This window comes from Sarcophilus harrisii, chromosome 2 (genome assembly GCF_902635505.1).
Source record: "Sarcophilus harrisii chromosome 2, mSarHar1.11, whole genome shotgun sequence".
NCBI lineage: Eukaryota > Metazoa > Chordata > Mammalia > Dasyuromorphia > Dasyuridae > Sarcophilus > Sarcophilus harrisii.
This window is the reverse complement of record NC_045427.1, coordinates 58,709,046-58,732,815: the sequence shown is the minus strand read 5'-3', so window position 1 is coordinate 58,732,815 and position 23,770 is coordinate 58,709,046. Positions and strand designations below refer to the sequence as shown.

The following is a 23,770-nucleotide window of genomic DNA, read 5'->3' as shown; positions in this document are numbered from 1 at the left end:
GGCCCAATGGATAGATCACCAAGCCTGAAGTCAGGAATACCTGAGTTCAAATGCAGCCTCAGACACTTACTAGTGTACCTGGGAAAATCACTTCACCCTATTCACTTCAGTTTCCTCATTTGTTGTTCAGTTATTTCAGTCATGTCTGAATGACTTTATGGTCTAATTTGGAGTTTTCTTGGAAGAAATACTGGAGTGGTTTGTCATTTCTTTCTCCAACTCATTTTGTAGATGAGGAAACAGGGTGAAATGACTTGTCCAAGATCCTACAGTTAATATCCGAAGCTACAGTTGAACTCAGGTACTACCGACTACAGGCCTGGTGCTCTATTTACAGTACCACCTAGCTGCCCTTCCTCATCTATAATATGGAATTAATAATAGCACCCACCCTCCAATGTTGTATGAGGATCAAATTAATAATATTTGTAAAGCACTTAGCACAATGTCTTGTACATAGTAGGTACATTTATACAGCATTATTATGCTATATAATTATTATGGTATTATTATTATGCTAGAACATAGACATCCATTAGAAGAGACTTATGGGCATAGAATGTCAGCATATAATATGTCAGAATTGAGATATACTTTGGAGTTTTAAATGTAAAAACATAGAAAACAATATTTTGAGAGTTAGAAGGACGCTTATCTAAGACTTGGGTCTTAAATTTCTTTCTCTCTCTCTCTCTTTCTCTCTCTCTCTCTCTCTCTCTCTCTCTCTCTCTCTCTCTTTCTCTCTCTCTCTCTCTCTCCTTTCTCTTTTTCAGCTATGAAGAATGTGTGGGACCAGGGTCAGCTCAAATCTACATCCCCACCGAAGACCCTCCACCATACTCCCTGAATGACCCTTGCCAAGACAGGGATGTCTCCATCCAGATCAGTGCTGCAGAGATGAGGGATGAGGAAGAAGAGGGGGCCTCTTTGCCTGTGGCCGAGGGGGATCCTGGCTGTTCCATCAGATTTCCCCAGCGACAGGCGGCCATCTCCACTATTGCCCTAGAAACTGCACCACCCTATGAAACTGTAGTGCATGACCCAAATGTGCTACTTCCCCTTCAGAGCCTGAAAAGCTCCCCGACTGAGTACCAGACCCTTCTCGATAGGACTGTGTAACCAGGGGAGGCCTTCACCAGCCCCACTCCATAGGGGGCCTGACTAACTGCAAACACACGTACACACATGCAGAGAAAAACAGCAACACAAAACCCACGAGGTTGGGGGCAGATGTCATTCAATAATAGAATGAACCTCTCACCACCAGCCCAAGGTACAATCTCCTTTTCTGTTTGCTGTCCCTTTCATAATCTGGGACATGCAGGGGCATTAGCTTTCTTTCCTTCCAGCCCCTTCCACTCCCCACACTTTCCCAGCAGGTTCTCAAAGTTGGTGGAACCCAAGTAGGCAAAATCTGATTTCTGAATCAGGAATTCTTCCCTAAACTGCTACAGCCTCAGCCCCGGCAGCCACTGGGCCATCTCTGCAGTCCTCTGTCCTCCCTGCACTTTCTGCCCCCGTCCCTGTCCTTTCTCCAGAGAGACACAAGATGGTCAGTCTGAGAGTGTTAGCATGGACCAGAAGTCAGGGGAAATAGACAAGTGTTGTCAAAACAGCTCTTGCTCTCAAAGGAAAAAGAATTCTCCCCTATCAAATGAATTTGAATGTATAAAATGAATGAAATGAGTTTAAAATGAGTGTGAGTAGGCAACAGATTGGCATCCACCATCCATGGGTCTCAACCCAGTAAGAAGCCCAATAGTACGTACTCTTAAGCCCTCCAAACCGATTCCTAGAACCTGAATTGGAACTTATCCTTCTCAGACCACTAACACAACCCTAAGGTTGGCTGCCCTAAATCAGAAAAACCCAAGTAAGCCATGTTGTTGAGTTATTCCCAGAAGGCCCACTTTGTGAGCGTGCCTGTGGGGGAATATGGGGGACAAGAAGAATGTGGGAGTCCCAATTTTGACAGGACCTGGGCTTATTTAAAGGGAGGCAGTCCCTCACAGACCTAAACTTCCTGGTCCTCATTTTCTGGCATTATTAGCTTCCATCAGATTGCCTCTCCATGGTCTTGGACTAGTTGGTCCAATGGATAATGTCCTGACAAGAGAGTGAGTTGACTTGACCTGATAATACAACCACTTCTCAATATTTGGTCAGTGTTTTCTCTCTTAGTTCAATTAAGCAAGCATCTATTAAATATCTATTACATGCAGATCCTATGCTGGGAATCAGGAGATAATAAAGTTTAGATAAGATATGGCCCATGTCCTTGTTGAGCTAGAATCTAGAGATCATCTAGAATCTAGAATCATACATCATCTAGAGAAATTTACCAACTAATGCTTCAGTCAGAGAGAAAGCAGCCTGTTGGCTGAGGGGTGGATTGGATTGGAAACACAAGTCTAAATTTCAGTGGGTCTATGACTGCACACTTTCCCAGAAACTGATGTGCTTAAACCATCCCCCTCACCCCCAACCCACACATGTTTACTTAACACACGGACAAAAGGCCAGACAATTTTGGCTTTGAATCTCCTAGGAAGGATAGCAGAAAGACAGTTCAGAAAATATATTTGGAAACTCAGTGTGGGGTCAGCCCCAGAATTCTTCAGCCATTGTCATATCTTGTAGTCCCATCAGATGCTCTGATCATCATGAGAACATCCACCTGGGATCCAGCTAACCAGACCAGAAGACCACACAGAGGCTAAGAAAGGGGATCTGCTTCAGGAGGGGAAGGAGACACTGATCGAGTTATGTCAGCCACAGACTTTTCTGAAAAGGATATGGAGACCAAATGGAGTTGTGTTGGACCCTCCACTAGGGGGAGCTTTGGATATTGGGTCACTGCTGCTGCCAGCAGCCATTGTTCCAGAAGCGGTCCTGCAAAAGGCAATGTGAAGCAGCCCAGAAGTTCCATTTAACCCACCCAGTCATCAATCCCAGCTCCTAACCCTCCTGCTTTTCCCCAAAGCTGAAGCTTTTGCTCTAAAGGCAGAGTGGCGATTTCCAAAGAGCATGGGAGCTGTAGTAAGAAGACTTGAATCTGAATCCCTGTTCTTCTATCTACTACCTGTGTAATCTTGGGCAAATCAGGACCTTCCTGGAAACTTGCAGTTTCCTCATCTGTACAATAGGAGGGTTGAGCTAGATGATCTCCATGGTCCTGCTCTCAATCCCTTACTCCTCCTAGGTCCCTAATGGCCCATTTTTAAAATACCAGGATTTTCATCCTGTTTCTTGCTCCTCCCCACCCCATTAAATTTCCCAACTCCAGTGAAGGGCTATGACTTTTCTTCAATCATTTTTTAAGGAGCTGGGGGCCACGTGGGGGGAGGAAAAAATGAAGATTTTATATTTTACTCTATGTAAAATGAGAATTTCTCCCAGTGCTATTCACTGCTTTTCAAAGGCTCTCTTTAGCTCTATTTACGCCTTGATGTTCTAACTCATTCTGTGGATACTAGGGATTGTTTACAAACAGCTATCTGTTCACCTTGGTGGTATAACTGTTTTATAGGGAGAAATATATCTATCTTCTCTCTCTGTCGTACTGTATAGATTTTTACATGCACTGCAGGGCCTTGAGTCTCCTAAGAAACCTGTCCTCCTTTCACACTGTAGCAAGCATGGGTAACCAACCAAAAAACTTTCAGGACACATCAGCTTTTGCAGCTGGCTACAGAGACGAGCTGGACATTTTTCTTTCCTGGACCGGGCTCTGAATTGAGCAACAATATATTCTTTCTTCGTTCTAAATACATAACAATGTAGCACTTGTAGATGTAACTTAGTAATCGAGTGCACAGCTGGACTTTTCTTGCTTTTTTTGAAACTTGTTAGGAAAGGAAATGGTGAAAACATCAGCTGATTTAAATGCCTCGATTTAGCAAGTAATGTTTTAACCCAGCAAGCCTTCACCTGAACGTTTCTTCAAATTAGAATCAGTAAGCAGTACAAAGTGTTTTATGGTTCACACAGGATGATTTGCACAGGATGGTTATATGCTGTAAATGACTTGCTGGAATGATTTTCTTTTTTTAATCTCAACTGAACCCTGGTATCATTTTTTTTTTTTTTTTGAGACTATGACAAATGTGTTGGTCCTCGATAATAGGTTACAATCTTTAGCCCTGTTCCAGCAATACTGAGTCTGGGGACTTCAGGGGATCACACATTTTTAAAAAGAGTAGTCCTTACTCAACTTTCAAGTCATTCTGGATTTTACTACCAGGAAGACGTGTATCAAGAGTTAACTGTAGAGCTGTTTTTAATTACACAATAAAGAACTGTTTCGCACTTGGTCCAGATCAGTGTTATACTGCGCTCTTCAGAGGAACAGTGGCCAGAGAGGAGACTCCAGCAGCAGCCACCTGGTCTCTCAACCTCTGTATCATCCTCCCTCATCCCCTTCATCCCAGATCTTGTTCCCTTAGGCTGCCCTTCCCCTAGCACTGAATTGAATCAAGTTCTTTAAGACATTATCCTTGCCAAACTCTCCTCCCCCAACTATACCCACTCCTTCCAAACTAGTCTGAATCTTAGTAGCAGGGCTCTGATCTTCCCAAGGAATGGGAGAATGGACACCAATGGAACTAAGTGAGTCATCAATCAGAGGGAGCCCATCTTAGGCAAGTTAGCTGCCCAAAGGATGTGTATCAGTGATGTGAAATATGGAATCGTGCAAAAAGCTACAGCTCTAAGAGTCAGGAAATCAAGATAATAATTCTGCCTCTTGTCCTTACTACTTTCTTCAAGTCACTTGACATCTCTGGGGCCTCAATTTCCTCAACTGGGAAATAAAGGAGTTAGTCTAGCTGGCTTCTTAGGTCCCCTAGAGTTCTTGATCTGTGATCCTCTATCTATCAGATTGCTGTGAATCGAGTGTTGCCTCTGGAGTCAGGAGGACCTGAATTCAAACCCAACCTCAGATACTTACTAAGCTGTGTGACTTTGGGCAAGTCACTCTACCCTGTTTGCCTCAATTTCCTCACCTGTAAAATAGAAGGAAATGGCAAACCACTCCAGTATCTTTGCCAAAGAAAACCCCAAATAGGATCACAAATTGAGATGACCGAATAAGAAGGATGAAATGGACACACTAGAAAGGCAAGCTCTAATGTCACAGTGTCATCATCATCACTTCCCCAAATTGCTACTTGCTACGTGTGACCAACACACAGCATGACATGGGATGTATAAATGGCTTGTACCCATAACCATGAGCCTGCCCACATGCACAATGCAAAGTGGGAGGAAAAAGCCTTTAAGAGCCCAGGGCTGTCATGTCACAAAGAAGCATGAGAGATAGACTTTAGTGGAGGAACAATGTAAGGTATAAGTTAATTTTCCCCAAAGTCATCACACGCAATAGCTACTGTACCATGTTTTAATGCAGTGATGCCTTCAAGGGCCACCAAATTAAATAAGCTATTCCACTTCATACAAATCATTTAATCTCTTTGGATCTTTATTTCTCCGCCTGTAAAATGAAAAGACTGGACTAAATTTTCTCTCAAGTCCTGAAGAGCACTAATATCTTATGCTGAAATTTACTCTCAATCAACATTTTATGTTCTAAGGTTCCATCTAGTCAAATCCCATAGTGTTGGACTGAGAATCTGGAAGCTCTAAATTTCCTGACCCAGATATTTAACTAGCTGATTGGGGAACTTTACCTTAGTCAAGTCACTTAATACCAGCCTCAGTTTATCTGTTAAAGAAAAAGAACAGCATCTATCTAATAGGGTTATTTGCACATCAAATGAGAGCATGGGCAAAGAATTTTGCAAACCTTAAAATACCCTATAATTGCAATAATAATAATAATATATGAACACCATGAGGACCACAGCTCTCCAAAACGATTTCCTTTTCTCCCCTGCTCCTCCTTTCACATCACTCATATATCTCCCCCAAGTATTTTTTGGATATCACTTATATCGGGGCCTTCTTCTTGTCAAGTCCAACATGCAATCTTGATCCTATCAACTAGTATCTTCTTCATTATCAAACCATTATTGTTGTTAAATCATTTTGGTTGTGTCCAACTCTTTGTAACCCAACTTAGGGTTTTCTTGGCAAAGATACTGGTGGTTTGCTATTTACTTCTCCTATTTTATAGATGAGGAAACTGAGGAAAGCAGAGTGAAATGATTTACCCAGGGTCACATTGCTAGTCAGTATCTGAGGCTGAATTTGAACTCAGATCTTCCTGATTCTGGGCTTGGTAGTCTATCCACTTTGACATCCAGCTGCCCTATATGCCTGGCACATAGTAAATCCTTAATAAATTATTATTGACTTACTGACTGACTTTTGTTTCCTGTGCCTCCCAAATTCTATCAGTTCAAAACATAAGCAAGCATTTTTTATGTCTACTATGTGCCAAGCATTCATTTTTTTCTGCACAACAAATAAGTGTCCCTTGCACACTTGCTATATCCTCCAAATAATAGCCAATCTCTTCCTCCCCCAAGTCTTTCTGCACACCAGCAACATCCCTGCTCTCTGGCACTTCTAAAAACCCTAATGGAAATGCCAGTATAATTCATCACTCCCCATATCAGCTGATCCAGTGGCAATGACAGCAATATCAGACTTACGATGATCCAACTTCCTGTTATGAAGCTAGAACCCAGACCCTGAACGCCCTTAATCCAAGCTCTAGACAGCATGCCAGTGCCTGCGTAGAACATCTGCCTACCTTAGCACACGTCTTATGGAGCTGTTGGGAATCCTTCAGTAATTGTTTAAGAAACACATTGTCATCACTCTGGAAAGAACAGCTCTCTGCCTTTCCCCTTTCTAAGACTCAGCTCCTTGTCAAAGAAGGAAGCCTTCATTCAAGCTCCTTATGTCCACTTTTGGAGCAGAATGGTCATTTTCATGCTGGATGCTCATTTTCACAGAACCATAGAATCTGAGCTGGAGAGGGACCCAAAGACCAATCCTGGGCCAGAAATCTGCAGTATTACCAAGTGGCCAAACAGGAAGTTTAAGGGGAACCCATCACCTTCCCATGATGCCTATTCTACTTGGGGGTAACCCAAAATTTGGGGAGATTTTGATGGCTGGAATCAAAATTTGCTTGTGCTGAGCAGGAGAAAGCTAATTCTTTTTCCATAAGACAGACAGCCCTTCAAACACTTGCAGACAACAACCATGACTCTTGATCCCCAAGTCTTTTTTTCTCCATCTAAAATTGTCCTGAGTGACATTTTCACTCGGTCCTTCCTAAAACACTGGCCATGGTACTACAAATGTAGTCCAAGCAAAGCAAAGGGATTCTTACCTGCCTCATTTTCTATCATGCACCTAGGGCAATTAATTGGCAAGTGAATAGAGCACCAGGTTTGAAGTCACAAAGACAACTCTGTGAGTTCAAATCTGGCTTCAGACACATCATCTATATAACTCTGGACAATCACTTAACCCTGTTTGCCTCAGTTTCCTCATCTGTAAAATGAGTTGGAGAAAGCAATGGCAAACCACTCCAATGTTTTATCCAAGAAAACCCCAGATAGTGTTGTAAAGAGTTGGACAGGACTAAAAAAACTCAACAGCAGCAATTCCTTTCTTGAGTCCATCATTGAGAGATTTAAAATGAAAAGGCTGGATTTTCTAGAAATTTAAGTCAAGAGATACCCCATTTCCAGGAGGCCCTGCAGTAGTAATGGTCTATAGCTTTCCTATTCTGGAAGCATATATATATATATATATATATATATATATATATATATATATATATATATATATATATATAGTAGCTAAGTAGCACAGTGGATAGATAGAGCACCGGTCCTGGAGTAAGGAGGACTTGAGTTCAAAGACCACCTCAGATGCTTATTAACTGTGTGATTCTGAGCAAGTCATTTAACCTGATTGCCTCAAAACAAAAGTCTTACTCTGGAAGTGTTTTGTAAAATTGAACATCAGACAGCAAGGTGGTACAGTGGATAGACCACTAGGCCTAAAGTCAAGAATATTAGAGTTTAAATCTAGCTTTAGATATTTACTAATTGTTGTAACCCTGAGACGGTTATTTAACCTGCTTCAGTTTTTTAAACTGTAAAATGGGAACAATATTAGATAGTATCTGCTCCACAGTGTTCTTGGGAAGATCAAATAAGATAAAAAAAAAAAACTTAGCACATAGAGGCAGATAGTAGGTGCTTAATAAATGCTTGTCCTACCCAATACACCTCACGTCATAGAGGAGATCTTGAATTTCCTAGAGCCTGGGCCAGGGAAGCACCAGTTCTAGCAAACACTACCAAGCCAGGAAAATCTCTAACCACAGGCCTTCCTTTAACTTCTATTGTCCAGGGACCATTCCAAGTGTGGGCAGCTCAAAAACTGAAAGCTGGCACTAGGGATAGGGATTTTGGCCACAGTGGTTCATGGAAATTATCTGCTAGAGTCCTTGGGATCAGGAGATCCCCATCTCAGCTCTGAGATTTAACAGCCACACGACCTCAAGCAAACTTAAAAATGTAATATAAATGCTAGGTCTTTACCTGTTCCCATAATATAATAATGCTTAATAAATTATTGTAAACTGACAATTCTAAAATATCTTATTATGCCCATTTTACAGATGAGGAAACTGAGGCTTGGGGAAAGGGGATAAAGTAACCCACTACAGATCCACTTCCTAGTAAGAGAACGAGGAATAGGATCAAGACCTTGGTACAAGTCAGGGTTTCTACCTCATTACTCTCAGGACACTAAAAGGGAATGGGGAGAGAAAAATGAAGAGGAGATCCATATCTGTTTCTTAGCCCTTTAGACAAAGCTCTCAACTATCTGGGGTTGGCAAGGCAGGGCAAATGGCCAAAGACCCAGGGCCAGAACCCAAAGGACTAACTCCAAATTGGGAGGTGATGAGTGAAGGCTGAGGGATAGAATTTCTCCTCCATACCTGAACAGAAATATCCTCTGATGATAATAACAAGTCCTATTCCTATTGCATTTTAAGATACAAAGTACTTTCCTCATCATGGTTCTTGGGAAAGAACCAATGCATCTGAGTTCAAATCTCAGTTATGTCATTCCCAACTTGAATGTCTGTGAATTAATACCTTCCTAACTAACAGTTGGAAGGATAAAAAAAGAGACTTCATGGGGAAGTGGCCCTTGAGCTGATCCTGGTCACTCCAAAATTCCTTCTTGCCCTTAATCCTCAGGCAACAATCAGACAATTGCACCTTCTACTACCATACTTCCTTCCATGCAGTCCCAAATAATTCCTCACAGACACCCACATGCACTGAGACTCCTGAGCACCTCCCTTCCCAGACAGCCCCAATTTTTCCCATCCCCCTCTTCTCACTCCCTCCCCCCACCAGTGAAGGAAGCCAGCTGTCACATGAGCAGCCAGCTAAAATATTTTCACACTGAAGTGAATCATTCTGAAGCCTGGGAAAGTGTGAATAACGTAATTAACACCTCATTGGGCTCTGGAGCTCAATCCTGACTTCCTGACAAGTCCTTTCTTATGACAGGAGGCTCCCAGTCTCTGGGTGGTCCATGCAGAGGGACAAAGAACCAATCCAAACGGGCCATCTGAATGATGCTGCATGGTCCCTCTAAATGTAGAGCCCACCTGAATCCGTGCTAGCATACCTACAAGACTTCCTTCTCTATTAAGGCTGGGCTCTGGTCCAGACTCTGGAGACTTAGCTGCTGGCATGGGGTTAAAGGTGAATGGGCACTCGTAGCAAGGAAGTGCCAGATCTGGGTCTATTTGTCAGCTGTTCCAGCTGGTATGATTAATAATACTTTTTGAATTTCAAAGATCACCACTTCTAGTACTGAGGGTCTTCTTCTCACCAATAAATAACAACCTCAGTTAATAAATGATATTTGAGATTTGCTAGGGCCTAAAATTTTAGCACCCTGTATTCAATGAACCTGGTAGTGAATCTGATCTCTCTGAATCTGGCCAAACATTTGTCCTTCATTCTCGAAGAGGCTCGTGACATCAGGGAAATGATGCCATGACTTGCAAGTGAATTGGATTTCACTTGTGAGGGAGGCTCTGCAAGGTCACCTTCCTCACTTTACCCTCCAGAGCCATCTGGGTCTAGTGGCCAGATATAGATCAAAAAGAATGAAGATAACCCATGATGAAATGGGAAACCTTGGTCTTTTTAAGCTAAGATTTTTCCACAGGTCTCAATTTAATTAAGGCTGCACCCATTCAGTGATTAAGGCTAGATAGCAATTGAGACAAAGAAGCTACAAATTTAGTTGGAAGAGACCTTTAAAGTCATCAATCCTTATTTTACAGATGAGGAAAATTTACATGACTTGTCCATGGTCACACAGCTAGTAAGCAGCAAAGGCAAGACTTGAACCCAGGTTTGTAGACTACAGAGGGACAGTGGAACCCCAATCATGGGGGCTCAAATCCTTTCTAGGTTGCTGAAGTTGGCCAAAGCTCAGGGTATGTTGGCAGGGCCTTTAAAAAGCCAGGATTACTTCCATCTCAAGATGAAATAGTGGAGGAAAGACCTGAAAAAAGACCATCTTCATGGAACTTCAAAGCTTATAAAGCACTTTCCCCTAACTCCTACCAGGTTAAGCATAGGATACATTATTGCTTCATTTTATATAAATAAGTATAACAAAACTCAGGAACATTATGTCAGTTGTCCCAGGTCATAAGGATACAAAGTGACAGAATCTGTAAGAACAAGAAGAAGAGCAGCATCTACATAACACTTTAAGAGTTACAAAACAAGACATATTATGACATAAATAACATTGTGATTCTTTTGTTGTTGCTCTTGTTCAACCATTTCATTCATGTCTGACTCTCCATGACCCCATTTTGGGGTTTTCTTGGCAGAGACCTTGGAGTGGGTTTGCCATTTCCTTCTCCAGTTCCATTTACTTATGAGGAAACTGAGGTAGACCAGATGAAGTTACTTGCCCAGGGTTACGTGACTATTAAGTGTCTGAGGCTGGATTTGAATGAATGAAGATGAATCTTCTTAATTCCAAGCTCAGTGCTTTATTGCTGTGTCATCTAGCTGCATTTACAGTTATATATATGTAAGCTACAATGATTACACATTATTATATTATTAATTATTATATATTAATGTGTTTAAAATGGCACATAATATGTTAATATTCAATAAAGTGTATTGTGTAATTAATGAGACAATGATATTCACTTATAATAATTAGGCAGTTTGTAATTAATAATATTACATATAATTAATATATTAAACATGTATTTGTTGTTCAATCCTTTCCAACTATTCATGACCCCATTTGGGATGTCACATACCTAGCAAAGACTATATTTGAACTTGAGAAAATGAGTCTTCATGATTTCAGTCCCAGTGCTCTAACCACTGAGCATCTAAGCTGCCCTATAGACTAGGAGTCTGAATCTGAATTAACTAAATCTGTACTTCCTGCCTGCAGCTTGGCTTGCTTTGAACTCCAAGCAGCATGATGTCTCTCTTCTAGCTAATTCCTGATGGTACCTCCTCTCCTCCCCTTTAAATTTTAAGTTCCTTGAAAATGGGGACCAATTTTTTTCGGTATCCTCAGCACTTAGCATAATGCCTGTCATCTAGTAGGGGCTTAATAAATGTTTATTGTATTGCAAGGAAGGGATATGGAAGGGACTTTAGGAAAATCATTTTAGCAACTCCATGGAGGGTGGATTAGAATGGGAAAGACTGGAAGCAAGGAGATCAAATAGAAGTCTATTGCAATAATCCAAAGGAGAGATATATTGTTTTGTATTATGTTGTTTTATTGTGTCACACTGTAATTTTAAAAAATCATTTCAAAGGGGAGAATTAATAATAATTTTAAACTTAGGAGGTGTTTGTATTTTTCCCTGAGCTCTCCAAGAGGGTCATGGAAGATTTTTTTGGAGGGGTGACATGGTTAAATCATATCAGTTTGATAACTGGAATATCCATTTAGAGGCTGAATTGGAGAAGAGAGAAATCAGAAGTGGGAAGGTAAATTAGAAGACTATTCCAATAATTCAGAAGAAAGGTGACAAAGGTGATAAAATCTCTAGGGTAGAGATTGCTGAGTGGAGAGAAAAGGATAGATGCAGTTGTTTGATTTGAACCTAATGCCTAGAACATACCAGAATCTATTAAGAAATCCAGGTAGAAGCTGCTTGAAGCTGCAGTAGTTTCCAAGGGACACTCTGGATATCAAATGAACCTGCTCAATCTATTTCTGGGAAACAAGGCACTAAGAAAAGACTCTTTGCAAGCTCCACCTCCTACTGATCAACAATCAAGCTGAGACAGTGATCCCAGTGGAAAAAGAGGAAAAGAGGGCAGGGAGGGATTGGTAACCTGATTGCAAGAAAAATGGCTGAAAGCAGGGCTGGGGTGAAATATTATTATTATTATTATTAAAATAATGATAATAGCTAGTACTTATATAGCATCCTCTCACTATATACCAGATACCGTACCAAGAACTTTACTAATATAATTTCATTTGGTCCTCACAATAAAACTGAGATAGACAGAGTTATAATGACTTACAGCTAAGAAGTCTCTGGCTGGATTTGAAATCTTCCTGAGTCCAGGCCCAGTGCTCTAGGCACCGTATCCTTAGCTGCTTCATGTCAGCCTAGACGAGAGAGGTGGAAAGGGAAAAGAAGGCAGGAAATTTGCCTTCCTCTCTTATAGACCATGAAAAATGGAAGAGGATCCCTGAAAAGGGCCCAGCAAGAAATTAAGATAACTCTGGGGTACCACCTCATACTTATCAGATTAGCTAATATGGCAAAAAAAGGGGGAGGGGAAGATGAGGAAATGATAAATATTGGAGGAAATGCTAATGCATTGTTGGTGGAGTTGCAAACTGATCCAACCATTCTGTAGAGCAATTTGGGACGGTACTATTCCATACATATCTTTAATTGCTAGGTCTATATCCAAAGATATCAACAACAAAAAAAGGAAGGGGGAGAAGAACCTATTTGTACAAAAATATTTATACCAGCTCTTTTTTATGGTGGCTAAGAATTTGGAAGTCAAAAATCCCCAAGGATTAATAAAGAAACATACCTGCCTCCAAAGAAAGAATAATATTGTTTGAATACAGAGTAAATATGTTATTTTTCACTTTCTTTTTTCTTTTACTAGTCTTCTTGTACAAAATGACTAATATGGAAATATTTCACATGATTGCATATGTATAACCTATATCTGATAGCTTACCACCTCAGGGAAGGGAGAAGGAAGGGAAGGAGAGAATTTGAAACTCAACACTTTTTTTAATGTTTAAAAAATTGTTTTAACATGTATTTAAAGGGGGGATGCTCAGCAAGCCCTCACACCAGAGATATTTATCTTTAGTTTTTGATGAGGTGAAAGAGACCATTCTTTGCCTTATTTCTTACCTAGCCTTATTTATCCCTGATTGGGTGTTGCTTCAGTCAGAGTGAGACCTGGGAAAGACCTTAGCTTAAAAAAGCCAAGATCTCCTACTGCATCCAGGGCCATCTCCAGTCATCCTGATCCACATCTTGACACTGGTTCCAGATGGTTCCAGAAAAGAGAGTGAGGCTAATGGCTTTGTATAGCCCTTCCCTACTTAAATCCAATTCACTTGCACATCATGGCACCCCCTTCTAAGGTCCTAATTCTCTTCAAGAAAGGACACACAATAAAACAGCAGTGTCTACCTGGTACTTAAGTCTCACTTGTAGCTTCAGGAAGCTGTAGCAGACACAGCAGCCACACCCTGGTAAAACTGTCAGCAGACAGGCTAAACCAGGTTGAGGTCTCAAACCCTTCAGTGAAATGGAGGATTCCCAACTTGTGAAGACTTTCTCTGGTGGAATGAGTGGGTGAGAACAATCTGGGTTGAACTGGGTTTCTGCCTCTATTCTGCCATCTTGGCTCCTCCCATTGGCCTATTTTTGTTGTTTTGTTTTTTGTATTTGGTTGGTGGTTATGGGGGATGAAAGGGGAAGTATAAAATAGCTATTGATTAGATTTGTGCTGGTGAAACCAGGAGTCCAGGATGACACACCAAGGAGAGGAGCCTGGATGGGAGGATAGTGATTGGGTTGGCTAAACTAGGAAAGACATCTGGAAGTGTTGACTACTCTGGTGATTTATTTGCCTTGCAAGGGAATTATAGGATCTAAAATTACTGGGCCATCTAAACCAGCAGCACAGTGGGATACTCACACATATACATACATCAGTGATCCTGAAAGAGAAAAAGAAGGGATGGTACATATGGGAAAAAGAAGGAAATGCTCACCTCCCACTGCATCACAAGGAGCCTTCTTCCCAAGTAACATCAGTGTTGAGCTGTCTCCAGGTGCAGAGCAACCCTGTGCTGTTGGGTCCTGGGCATTTTACTCCCCCACAGAGGTTTATCAGGAGAGGGGCAGCCCCGTTTTTATGGTGGTAGGTTTTCCAAATGATGCCAATGTTCCCACTTGTCACTTTTATTTCATTTTATTCATTAGACCATGGAGCTAGGTGAAAATAAAACAGAAATAAAACTGAAATGCCAAACCATTAGTCTACGGTTTGCTCACTGCCCAGGGGTATGCTGGACAGTAATAGGAAAGTTGTGAAGTTGTGGGGAAGGGGGTGAGGGAAAAGATGATGTTTTAGATGTATCAAAAGCCATCCAGTCTGAGACATCCATGTGAGAATAGGGCTCAAGAAACATGCAAGAATTATTATTCCCATTTTAGAGAAAAGGAAATTGATGTTGTCCCAAGTGAAAAGACTTGTCCCTCGTCACATAGTACTCAAGTGTCTGGTGACATTTGTATGGGAAGCACATCATAGGTTTCCAGTCTGAAGAACCACATGGAGAGTGAACCAGACTTAGCGTCACTTCCAACCTATAATGCAATCATTAACACTGCGGACCAAGAGCTAAGCCAGATAAATGCAGAGAAATTTTGGAAATATACTAAATGATAGAGTGGGGAACCATAACAAAGACCAACCAGTGGCTAGCTGGAGTAGTGGCAGGAGTTTCCTGGCAGATGGTGGCACTGAGAACTTTGATCTGCCTCAGGGATTCTGGTCCTCCATTAAATCTAAAGTGGAACCCCATGAGGCAGAGATTTTACCAGCTGGTACTGAGTCTGCAAAGCCTGCGAGTCAAACTTGTTGGTTGGAAAAAGGAGCTCATCAGGAGGGGTTCTCTCTGATCTTAGCTTTGCTAAAGACCTAGATACAAATCCTTCTTGTGTTCTTTACTCTTAAATAATCTGTTCTACACTTTTATACTTGTTAGCCTAATGCTTGCTGCTATTTAACAAACATTCATTTAGTACCTAGTATGTGTCAGGCACTGCGCTAAGAGCTGAGGGCTATTAGAGACATGAACCAGATTCTGGTGTTTTCATACAATCACATCCTTGAGTGAAAACATCAATTATACATATTATAGAGAAGTCCTCAAAATTGAATCCAGACATGAATTATCAATAGAATCATAGAATGTCAGAGATGGCAAGAGCCCTAAAGACCATAAGTCCTCTCTACTAAATCCCTGGCAAGTGGTTATACAGCCTCTGCTCGAAGGTGCTCTGAGAGGAACTCATGATATCCTGAGACTGCCTATTTAACTTGTAAATATTGCTACCTCTTAGGTAGTTTACTCTTATAGCATGCATTTTCATTTTTATTTTTTTATTTCATTTTATTAGTTAGAGCACGGAGCTGGGTGATAATAAAACAGAGACAAAACAGACAAAAACCTGGCCATTCTTTTGGAGAGAGATGCAAGGTGTACAAATAAATGAATGCAATAAGGAGGAGTGTGCACATACAAGGGGCAAGCTTTGCTACACCTGTTCTAAGTCTTGAAATAAACTTTTCTCCATTGCTGCTGGTTCTGTCCTCTCCAGTCAGAGCAGAAGTCTAGTCCTTCTAGGAGGCAACTAGCTGGGCCTACAGTCAGGATTCGAATGTGACCTTAGATGCTTAACTAGCTGTGGGACCTCAGGCAAATCACTTTACTTCTGCTTACATCAGTTTTCTCAACTGTAAAATAAGATAATAAAATTATCTGCCTCAGTTTGCTCAATTGTAAAATAGAGATAATAATACCACTGCCCTCTCAGGATTGTTGTGAGGATTAAATGAGATAATTGTTTGTAAAGCATTTTGCGCAGCATTAGGTGCTGCTGTGTTAATGCTAGCTATCATTGCTGTTATTATTAGAGTCCACATTCTAGCTAGTTCAATATTGTTATCCGAGATTATTCCCACTGATAATGAGACAGCAATAGTAGAATGCAAAGAACATTGGATAGAAAGGATCCTAATGAAAACACAGATCCAAAAAAGCATCATACTATCTGGTACATTTAAATTCATTATTTTACACACACACACACACACACACACACACACACACACACATATATTTTGCTTGCTGAGACAATTGGGATTAAGTGACTTGCCCAGGGTCACACAACTAGGAAGTATTAAGTGTCTGAGGTCAGATTTGAACTCAGATCCTCTTGACTTCAGGGCTGGTGCTCTATCCACTGCACCACCTAGTTGCTGCCCCCATAAATATTATTAAGCAAACATAATTATTTGTATTTATTTTTAACATTAAGCTTCTAATGAAGGAGAAGAGTCAGGATATATGATTTTGTAGATGTTGGAAATTCCCAGGGAGAAAATTCCCTTCACTTATACAAATCAGTCACTCTTGAAGTCTTAAAGGGCACCAAAATATTAGGGATTTGCCCAGTTGTGAAATCAGTGGCCAGAGGGCTGGCTCTAGAGTCAGGAGGACCTGAATTCAAAGTCAGCCTCAGATTCTTACTAACTGTGTGAACCTGGACAAGCCATTTAACCTCATTTGCCTCAGTTTCCTCATTTGTAAAATGATCTGTAAAATGGCCAGGATCTTTGCCAAGAAAACCCCAAACAGGATAATGAAGAGTCAACCACGACTTTAACCACACGGTATTTGTACATAGTGTCTTGCATGCTGTCTTCTCCATTTGACTGTGGGTTCCTTGAAAGAAAGGTTATCCCAACACTTGTGCCTGGCACATGGTGTTTGTTTACTGACCATCTGATTGACTGACTGACTATCTCTTCCCTGGGTTAAACATCCCTAGTTTCTTCAGACAACTTTTTGGTTGAGGGCTAGATTCCAGCAGCTTCCTGGCTTCAGGCCAGAGTGGAGGAAAGCCAGGATGAGCCTTGCCAGGTCTGAGTCTCGGACTTGACAGAGGAGTCTCACCCCAGTCTCTGCTCTACCAGAAACAGCAGTATGGGGTGAGCCAGACTTCCAAACCATTTTCTCTTTTTGCTTCCTGCTGTCTTTCTGTACTTCCTCCTTTGACAGACTCCTCCCAATCTGAGCCCTCTCTGACAGCCAACCACCTGGGTCTCCCAGTGGAGGAGCCCTCGCTGGCCAATCACAGGGCAATAGGAACCCTTGCCAAGGACTTCCTCCTCCAGGCCCCGGGGTGCCCCAGACAGGAGGGGAGCTCTCTCTCCCGCTCCCCGCTAGTGCCTGGCCTCTGGCTTCCAAAGCCATGAAAGAGACAGACCCAGGAGCCCCCGAGCAGGAGGCATTGGAGCTCTTCCAAGACTACATCACTTACTACCGGGCAGGAGGCCGGGATGGACGGCTGTGGGCCTGCAGGCAGCCAGCTGTCACCCAGAAAGCCAGGCAGCTCTTGGCCTCAGGGGCCAGGCAACCCCGAGGACTCAGCTTATATGAGGAGGCAGTCACTGGTGGCTCTTCCCAGGGGCTTCTGGGGCAGGGAGAGGATGTATGTCCAAGGCTGGTGCCAGCACTGGAATTCCTGGAGCTCGTATGTGTCAACCTCTTTCTCCTCCCCTGGAGGAGAGAAATAAAGTCCCTGAAGGTAGGTACTGATCCGAGAAGGTAAGGGACTGACCATCAAAGCATTTAACTTGGTTATCAGCCCTGGGGTAGGAGCGAAGGGGAGTGTCAGCAGAAAGAAGAGGAAGAGATAGGAAGGGAAGGGAAAGAAAGAGAAGGATTAGGAGGGTAAATGTGGGATCTTTCCACTTGTTAGGAATTATAGAATCATAAAGTTTAGTGCTGGAAGTTCAACCCCTCCCCTCCCTGTCTGCTCCCCTCCCCTCCTCTCCCCTTTTCTCCCCATTTCTGACTTCAGCAGAGAAATGGCTTTTAGGAAGCCATCTTCCCCAGAGATGATGAAGGAAATCAGGAAGTCTGGAACCAAATCCTTGGTTCCCCCACCTGTGGATTTGAGCAAGTCACTTCTTGGTTCTATGCCTCAGTTTCCTTATCTGTAAAATGAGGCCAATAAAATTTGCCCAGCCTACTTCACAGGAGTGTCATAGTCATCCAACGAGAATGATTATTCTCTGGGCACTGGGAACCCCTACCAATGACTTCCTTCTTTAGAGGGAATATGTAAATATGCAAAGTACTATGTTGATTCTTATTATTTCAGTGGTTATATTATGGAAAGCCTTTTAACCACAATAGTGACAGCAAATATTTATCAAATACCTAATATTTTCAAGATCCTATTCTCAGCATTAGAGAGCAAATGTGTCAAAGATAATGCCCCACAGTCCACAATCAGATTAAAATGTAATTGGGAAATATTTAACAAAATCAATAAAAGTACAATAAAACAAAGATAACAATATAAATCGAAGTACCCACTGTTTCTCAGAGAGAATCATAGATTTAGACCTAGAAGAGACCATCAAGACTCTTTCTCTCTTCCCTCCATTCCCAATCATTTTGCAGATGAGGAAATTGAGGCTGAGGGAGGTTTAGTGTCTTGTCTGGCATGACACAGCTAATAAGAGTTGGAGGCCTGATTTGAACTCAGATTTCCTAACACTATTAACCACACCACGTAGCTGATTTTCAGAGCAGAGCCATAACCAGCAGGGGACCAGCAGGGGTTTTCCAGTGAGCACAGACATACATGATGGATCACACTTCTCTCCTCCCCAGAAGGTTGAATTTGGGGGAGCATACATCTTTCTTTCACATGCTATTTGGCATGGGACTGATGGGGTACTACAAGTCACACAGGATTGCTAGGAGGAAACAGCAGCTTCCCACCCCACAACTCAGCAATCAACATTTCCTCCAAGTTCTCTTTACTGACATGTTACTCTCTTACCTTCTAACTGTATTCACTTATACCAGAAAGTCCTAGGCTATCTGGCCTGGACACCTATCCCACCCCCACAAAGGCCATCCCAGCTTAGTCTGAAATTACAATAACCAAGACTGACCCCAGAGAAGAAGTGAGACAATGTACCCCCCCCTCCCTTCTTTGCCAAGCTGGAGGAACTAACAATGTGGAACACTGTATCCATGCTAGATTCAAAATTGGGTTCCCTCTCCCATATTCTTTCTTTACTTTTTGTTACAAAGCTTATTTCTCTGCATGGAGTGGGAAAGAGAGAGAATGTATTTGGAAATCAAAGTAATGCAAAAACAAAAAATCAATTAAAGTTATTTTTAAGAGCTTTGGACTGAAAGTGAGGATTAAGTTGAAATCCCTTGCTCTGAGCTGGGAAAATTACTTTCTGTCTCTGGATAGACCTCAGTTTCCCTACATATAAAATGAAGAAGTTTGATAATTGATCTTTATGTTCCCTGCCAAGTCTTACACTCTATATCCTAATATTCTATGCTCAAAGGTCCTTTCTGGTTTTTACATTCTATACTGTGAGGTACCTCTCAGCAGTGATGTTCTATTCTGTGTTCTAACAAATACCTGTCTCTTGTTATGTCTCTTTCAGCTTTAACATTTTATAGTGTTTATTCCACCATTGCTATGCACTATAATCTAACTTCCTATGTTCTTAAATCCCATCTCACTCTAACTTTTTATTGTTTTAATGTCCTTCCCAATTCTATTAAGTTTCTTTGATTTTGAGCTCCCCAGCCCCATAATTCCATATCTGTCCATTAGACCCTGGGGATCCCTAATTCTCAGATAGTAAGCAGAATCTTCCTCCCTTCCTTGGTTCATTTTCCTCAGAGGTTTGCCTCGTTCCTAATGCCTTGTTCTGTTTCAGACATTTACAGGTAATTTTGTCTACTCCGTTCGGTCTGTGCTTCCAGAAAACATTGTGGAAATGATCCTGAAGAAAATAGGTTATGTTGCCTTAACAGCCACAGAATTTTCACTTGTCAGAAAAATAAACGAGGAGGAAGCAATGCAGACAGCATTTGAAATCTTCCTCACTAGAGTTGAATGTGAAACCATCCTTGAAATGTCTTCTGACTCAGGTTATAGGGAGGAAGCGGGCGCCCTTCTACAAAGTGCCCAGCCATCTGGGCTTCCAAAATGCAGGAAAGACATGGAGAATCATCCCAGCAAAGTCATGGAGAATCATCCCAGCAAAGACATGGAGAATCATCCCGACCAGGTATCCAAGTTCCCAAGCAAGAGAGAGAAAGACAATTTGCTTTCCAACCTGAGGAATGCACAGAAACCAGTAGACAAAGACAAATCTGAAAGCCTTTTGAATGAGGAAACAGAGGATGGTTGTCATTTGAAATCTGATCTAAGTCTGCCCAGGGGCCCATCTCCTACAGATGTCCTCCCCCATGACCAGGAAGTAGTCCAAGATATTAGCAAGTGTTCAGAGAGTGATGAGTTCTTGAACCGCTACAGGGACATCTTCATTGGCCAGACACCCATTTTCCCCAAGAACCTCCCTCCAAGCAGCCAGAGGAAGCCCCAGGCCCAAGGTGGCTGTGCTGACCAAGGCATCTTGGTCTCCAGCAAGGCTGCTGTGTCCAGAGTCACCTCCATTCTGCCTCCTGTGGCATCCAGTGGTCCCCCCGCTCTAACAGTTTTTACAGATCCAACATCCGATGACAGCAGTAAGGTCCCTGGCCCACAGGTAAGACCTAAGCCAGCAGAGGTGGCAAGCTTTGGCACTGCCACTAGGCCCACCCTTCCAGACACAAGTCCGGAGCCCCACCCTACCAACGTGACCCTTTGCAACAATGCTCCCTGGGAAGATGACTGGTCCAGTGAGGATGATCTGGATGACCTCTCCTCCTCCTTTAGCAGGCTCCAAATTAAAGCTCACAGTACCGAAAGTCTTGAATATTCTATTGAAGAGAACTTGAAGGTCACTAACAGTCAGGCTACTGGAAGCCCCAACCATTCTGAGGGACGGCACAAATGCCTTGATGTAACTAGCACAATACATCCCACCATTCAGCCAGCCTCAGAATTAGGGTGTGGACTGTGGGAAAGCGGCTGTTCTGAGAGCAGGAGGCAGCAGCTTCAGAGAGCTACACCATCCTTCCGCCAAGTCCAGGAGCCTCCAAACATTACCTACATTCCTCCCAGAAGTCTAGAGGTGTTTCCACCAGATACTACCATTTGCACACACCGTCAGGACAATTGTCGATGATTTTGTGTCTGTCAGGAGGAGAAACCGCCATTCTCAGAAACACGGGCTAGGCAAAGCATTTCTATCTCCTGCTTGATTTTCTGAATATAGGCAACGTCAAAGGCTCTAGGCTGAGGAAGACAGAAGTAAGGAATGTAGAAACAACACGTCCTTCCTGTTTCCCATTCAGGTTCTGTCACAAGGCCATCCAATCTTATTCCTGCAATAGTATGAAGGACTCCATCATTGCAGGAGACGAGAGAGCAGCAATCTGGAAAGTACAAAGGATGTGGAATTTGGACTCAAAATACCTGAGTTCCAATCTCAGCCCTACCATCCACTGTGATCTGAGACAAAGCACATCCCATCTCTGAACCATGTTCCTCAGCAACATGCAAAATAAGTATGCTAGACTAAGGCCCATTTCAATTCCAATGTTTTTATATTTTAATATTCTGTGTTCTAAGATCTAAGTTGACATTCTATGCTCTAAGACCACTTTCAGCTGACATTCTATGTTCTAAGATCTCTTCCAACTGAGATTCTATGTTGTCATTCTATGTTCTAAGATCTCTCCTAGTTCTGATTTTCTATGTTCTAAGGCTTTTCCAGCTGACATTCTATATTGATGTTCTGTGTTCTAAAATCTCTTCCAGTTGACATTCTGTGTTCTAAGAGCTCTTTCAGCTGACATTCCATTTTCTAAGATCTCTTCCAACTAAGATTCTGTGTTGTCATTCTATGTTCTAAGATCTCTTCTAGTTCTGATTTTCTATGTTCTAAGGCCCATTCAAGTTAGGACATTCTATATTCCAAAGTCCTTTCTAGTTGGGTAGGAAGGAGAGTTACACAGATTAGAGATTTTCCAAAGAGAAGCCAGACAAGTTTCACTACCACAAGCACAAAGATGGTGGGTTATCACAGAGAGACCTAGGAGACTTACTTGGAAAATGTTACTTAGAAAAATCATGGAAAACTTAACTGTCATGAACTAGCCAAGTAAACATGAAAAGATCTTGATATTTCCTGGAACCTTGGTTTCCTCATCTGCTAAAAGTAGATGGTAATCCTTGCGCCTCCTCCCTCTTAGGATGGATGTGAAGTAATATGTAACAGGGACATCTTCATTGGCCAGACGCCCATTTTCCCCTAGATAAACATTGGGAAACTGACATAGGGCAATTCTTCTCTCTCACTTCTCTCAGCACTGAGGAACCTGACTTTGAAGTCAAACAGCTAGGTTTGGAGCCTGGTTTCTTAGTCAGCTATTATTATGGATAACATTTTACCTGTGGTGCCTCAGTTTTCTCAAATTTAAAATGAGAGTTGTAGTAGATAATGATTATGGTCCTTTCTGATTCTAATAGTCTTTGATGAATTCTATCTACTGCATAGTCTGAGACTAATCTTGGTCTTGGTTAGCCCAGAGTTACTGGGTTTTGAGCTCAGCATCACTCTCATTGCTGGTCCCCCTATGACTCAGTTTCCCAATGACTGGAAAGTGTGTCTTTAAGCCCTTAATTATCTCCTGGTGCCAGACCCTTGAACCTTCATGCTGCAGGTCTAGACCCCCTGACATCTTCTGTGCAATCAGCATGATATTATCACCTAGTTATTGCTGGGCTTTATCCATTGCCTTAATCCTTTCCTACCTCCACCCCGATCCCGGACACTGAACATATTGACATCCCAGATCCCAGATTCTGCTCCAACTTCAGGATTCAGGGTTAGTGCTCTGTTCTTCTGCCTGCAAATTGATGAGCAGGTCAAATTAGTTTCCTAAGTTTTCTTCCAGTTCAAAATTTTCTAATTTCTACCTTGTCTTGAATCTGCTTTCTAAATTCACTTTACTATGTGGCCACCTCTAGATTGAGAGCTTCTGTTTCATGACATCTGCAGCCAGCTCTCCAACACCTGCCCGACTCCACACATCTTTCTGGATGCTCAGTTCTGGCCTTCCCCAGTCCAGTTCAATCCATCCCTGGGGTCTACTTTGGGCAATAAATATCCTTTTCTAACAAATAAGAAGAGAACAGGGGCACTGGTGGTACAAAGAACACTGGTGAGGGAGTTTAGATAATTCTTTTCTTGTTTTGGCACTAGCTGATGCAGCAAGGGACAACAAACGATAGAGGAGAGGTGGCAAATGCCAGACAAGCCAAACACCATGATCACCATACCATGTCCCATCACATCCCAGTGGAGTCAGCCCAGGATCCTGGGCCCCAAAACCCTCGTTTACTAACAATGTGTCCCTCCTCCCTAAAGAGCACCGACCTCAATCCCAGCTCCATCCCTAAAGCGGGAAATTCACCCTTTTGAAAATATGACCTAGCCTCGCCCCACCCTTCTCATCAACCTAAACCTCT

The 23,770-nt window shown here is 42.2% G+C and overlaps 2 protein-coding genes across 2 annotated transcripts in view; both read left to right on the top strand.

Moving 5' to 3' along the window:
- LOC100925140 (brain expressed associated with NEDD4 1) overlaps positions 1 to 4,313 on the top strand; it is a 96,242-nt gene extending 91,929 nt beyond the window's left edge. Inside the window, exon 5 of the mRNA XM_031950331.1 lies at positions 774 to 4,313. Within this exon, the coding sequence (XP_031806191.1) occupies positions 774 to 1,119 (346 nt within the window). The 3' untranslated portion in view covers positions 1,120 to 4,313. The remainder of the gene's footprint in view (positions 1 to 773) is intronic.
- Positions 4,314 to 17,111: 12,798 nt separating this feature from the next.
- Positions 17,112 to 22,421, top strand: LOC105749106 (spermatogenesis-associated protein 2). Its single transcript, XM_012540288.3, has 2 exons — positions 17,112 to 17,890; positions 20,067 to 22,421. The coding sequence occupies exons 1-2, from the start codon at positions 17,555 to 17,557 to the stop codon at positions 21,420 to 21,422; spliced, it is 1,692 nt and encodes a 563-aa protein (XP_012395742.1). The 5' UTR covers positions 17,112 to 17,554; the 3' UTR covers positions 21,423 to 22,421.
- The last annotated feature ends 1,349 nt before the right edge of the window (positions 22,422 to 23,770 follow it).

Bases quoted from the DNA above. Each gene is read 5' to 3' on its own strand.
- LOC105749106 (XM_012540288.3), top strand. From the start codon at position 17,555: ATGAAAGAGACAGACCCAGGAGCCCCCGAGCAGGAGGCATTGGAGCTC. The intron at 17,891-20,066 runs GTAGGTACTGAT...GTTCTGTTTCAG, and splicing joins GAGAAATAAAGTCCCTGAAG to ACATTTACAGGTAATTTTGT.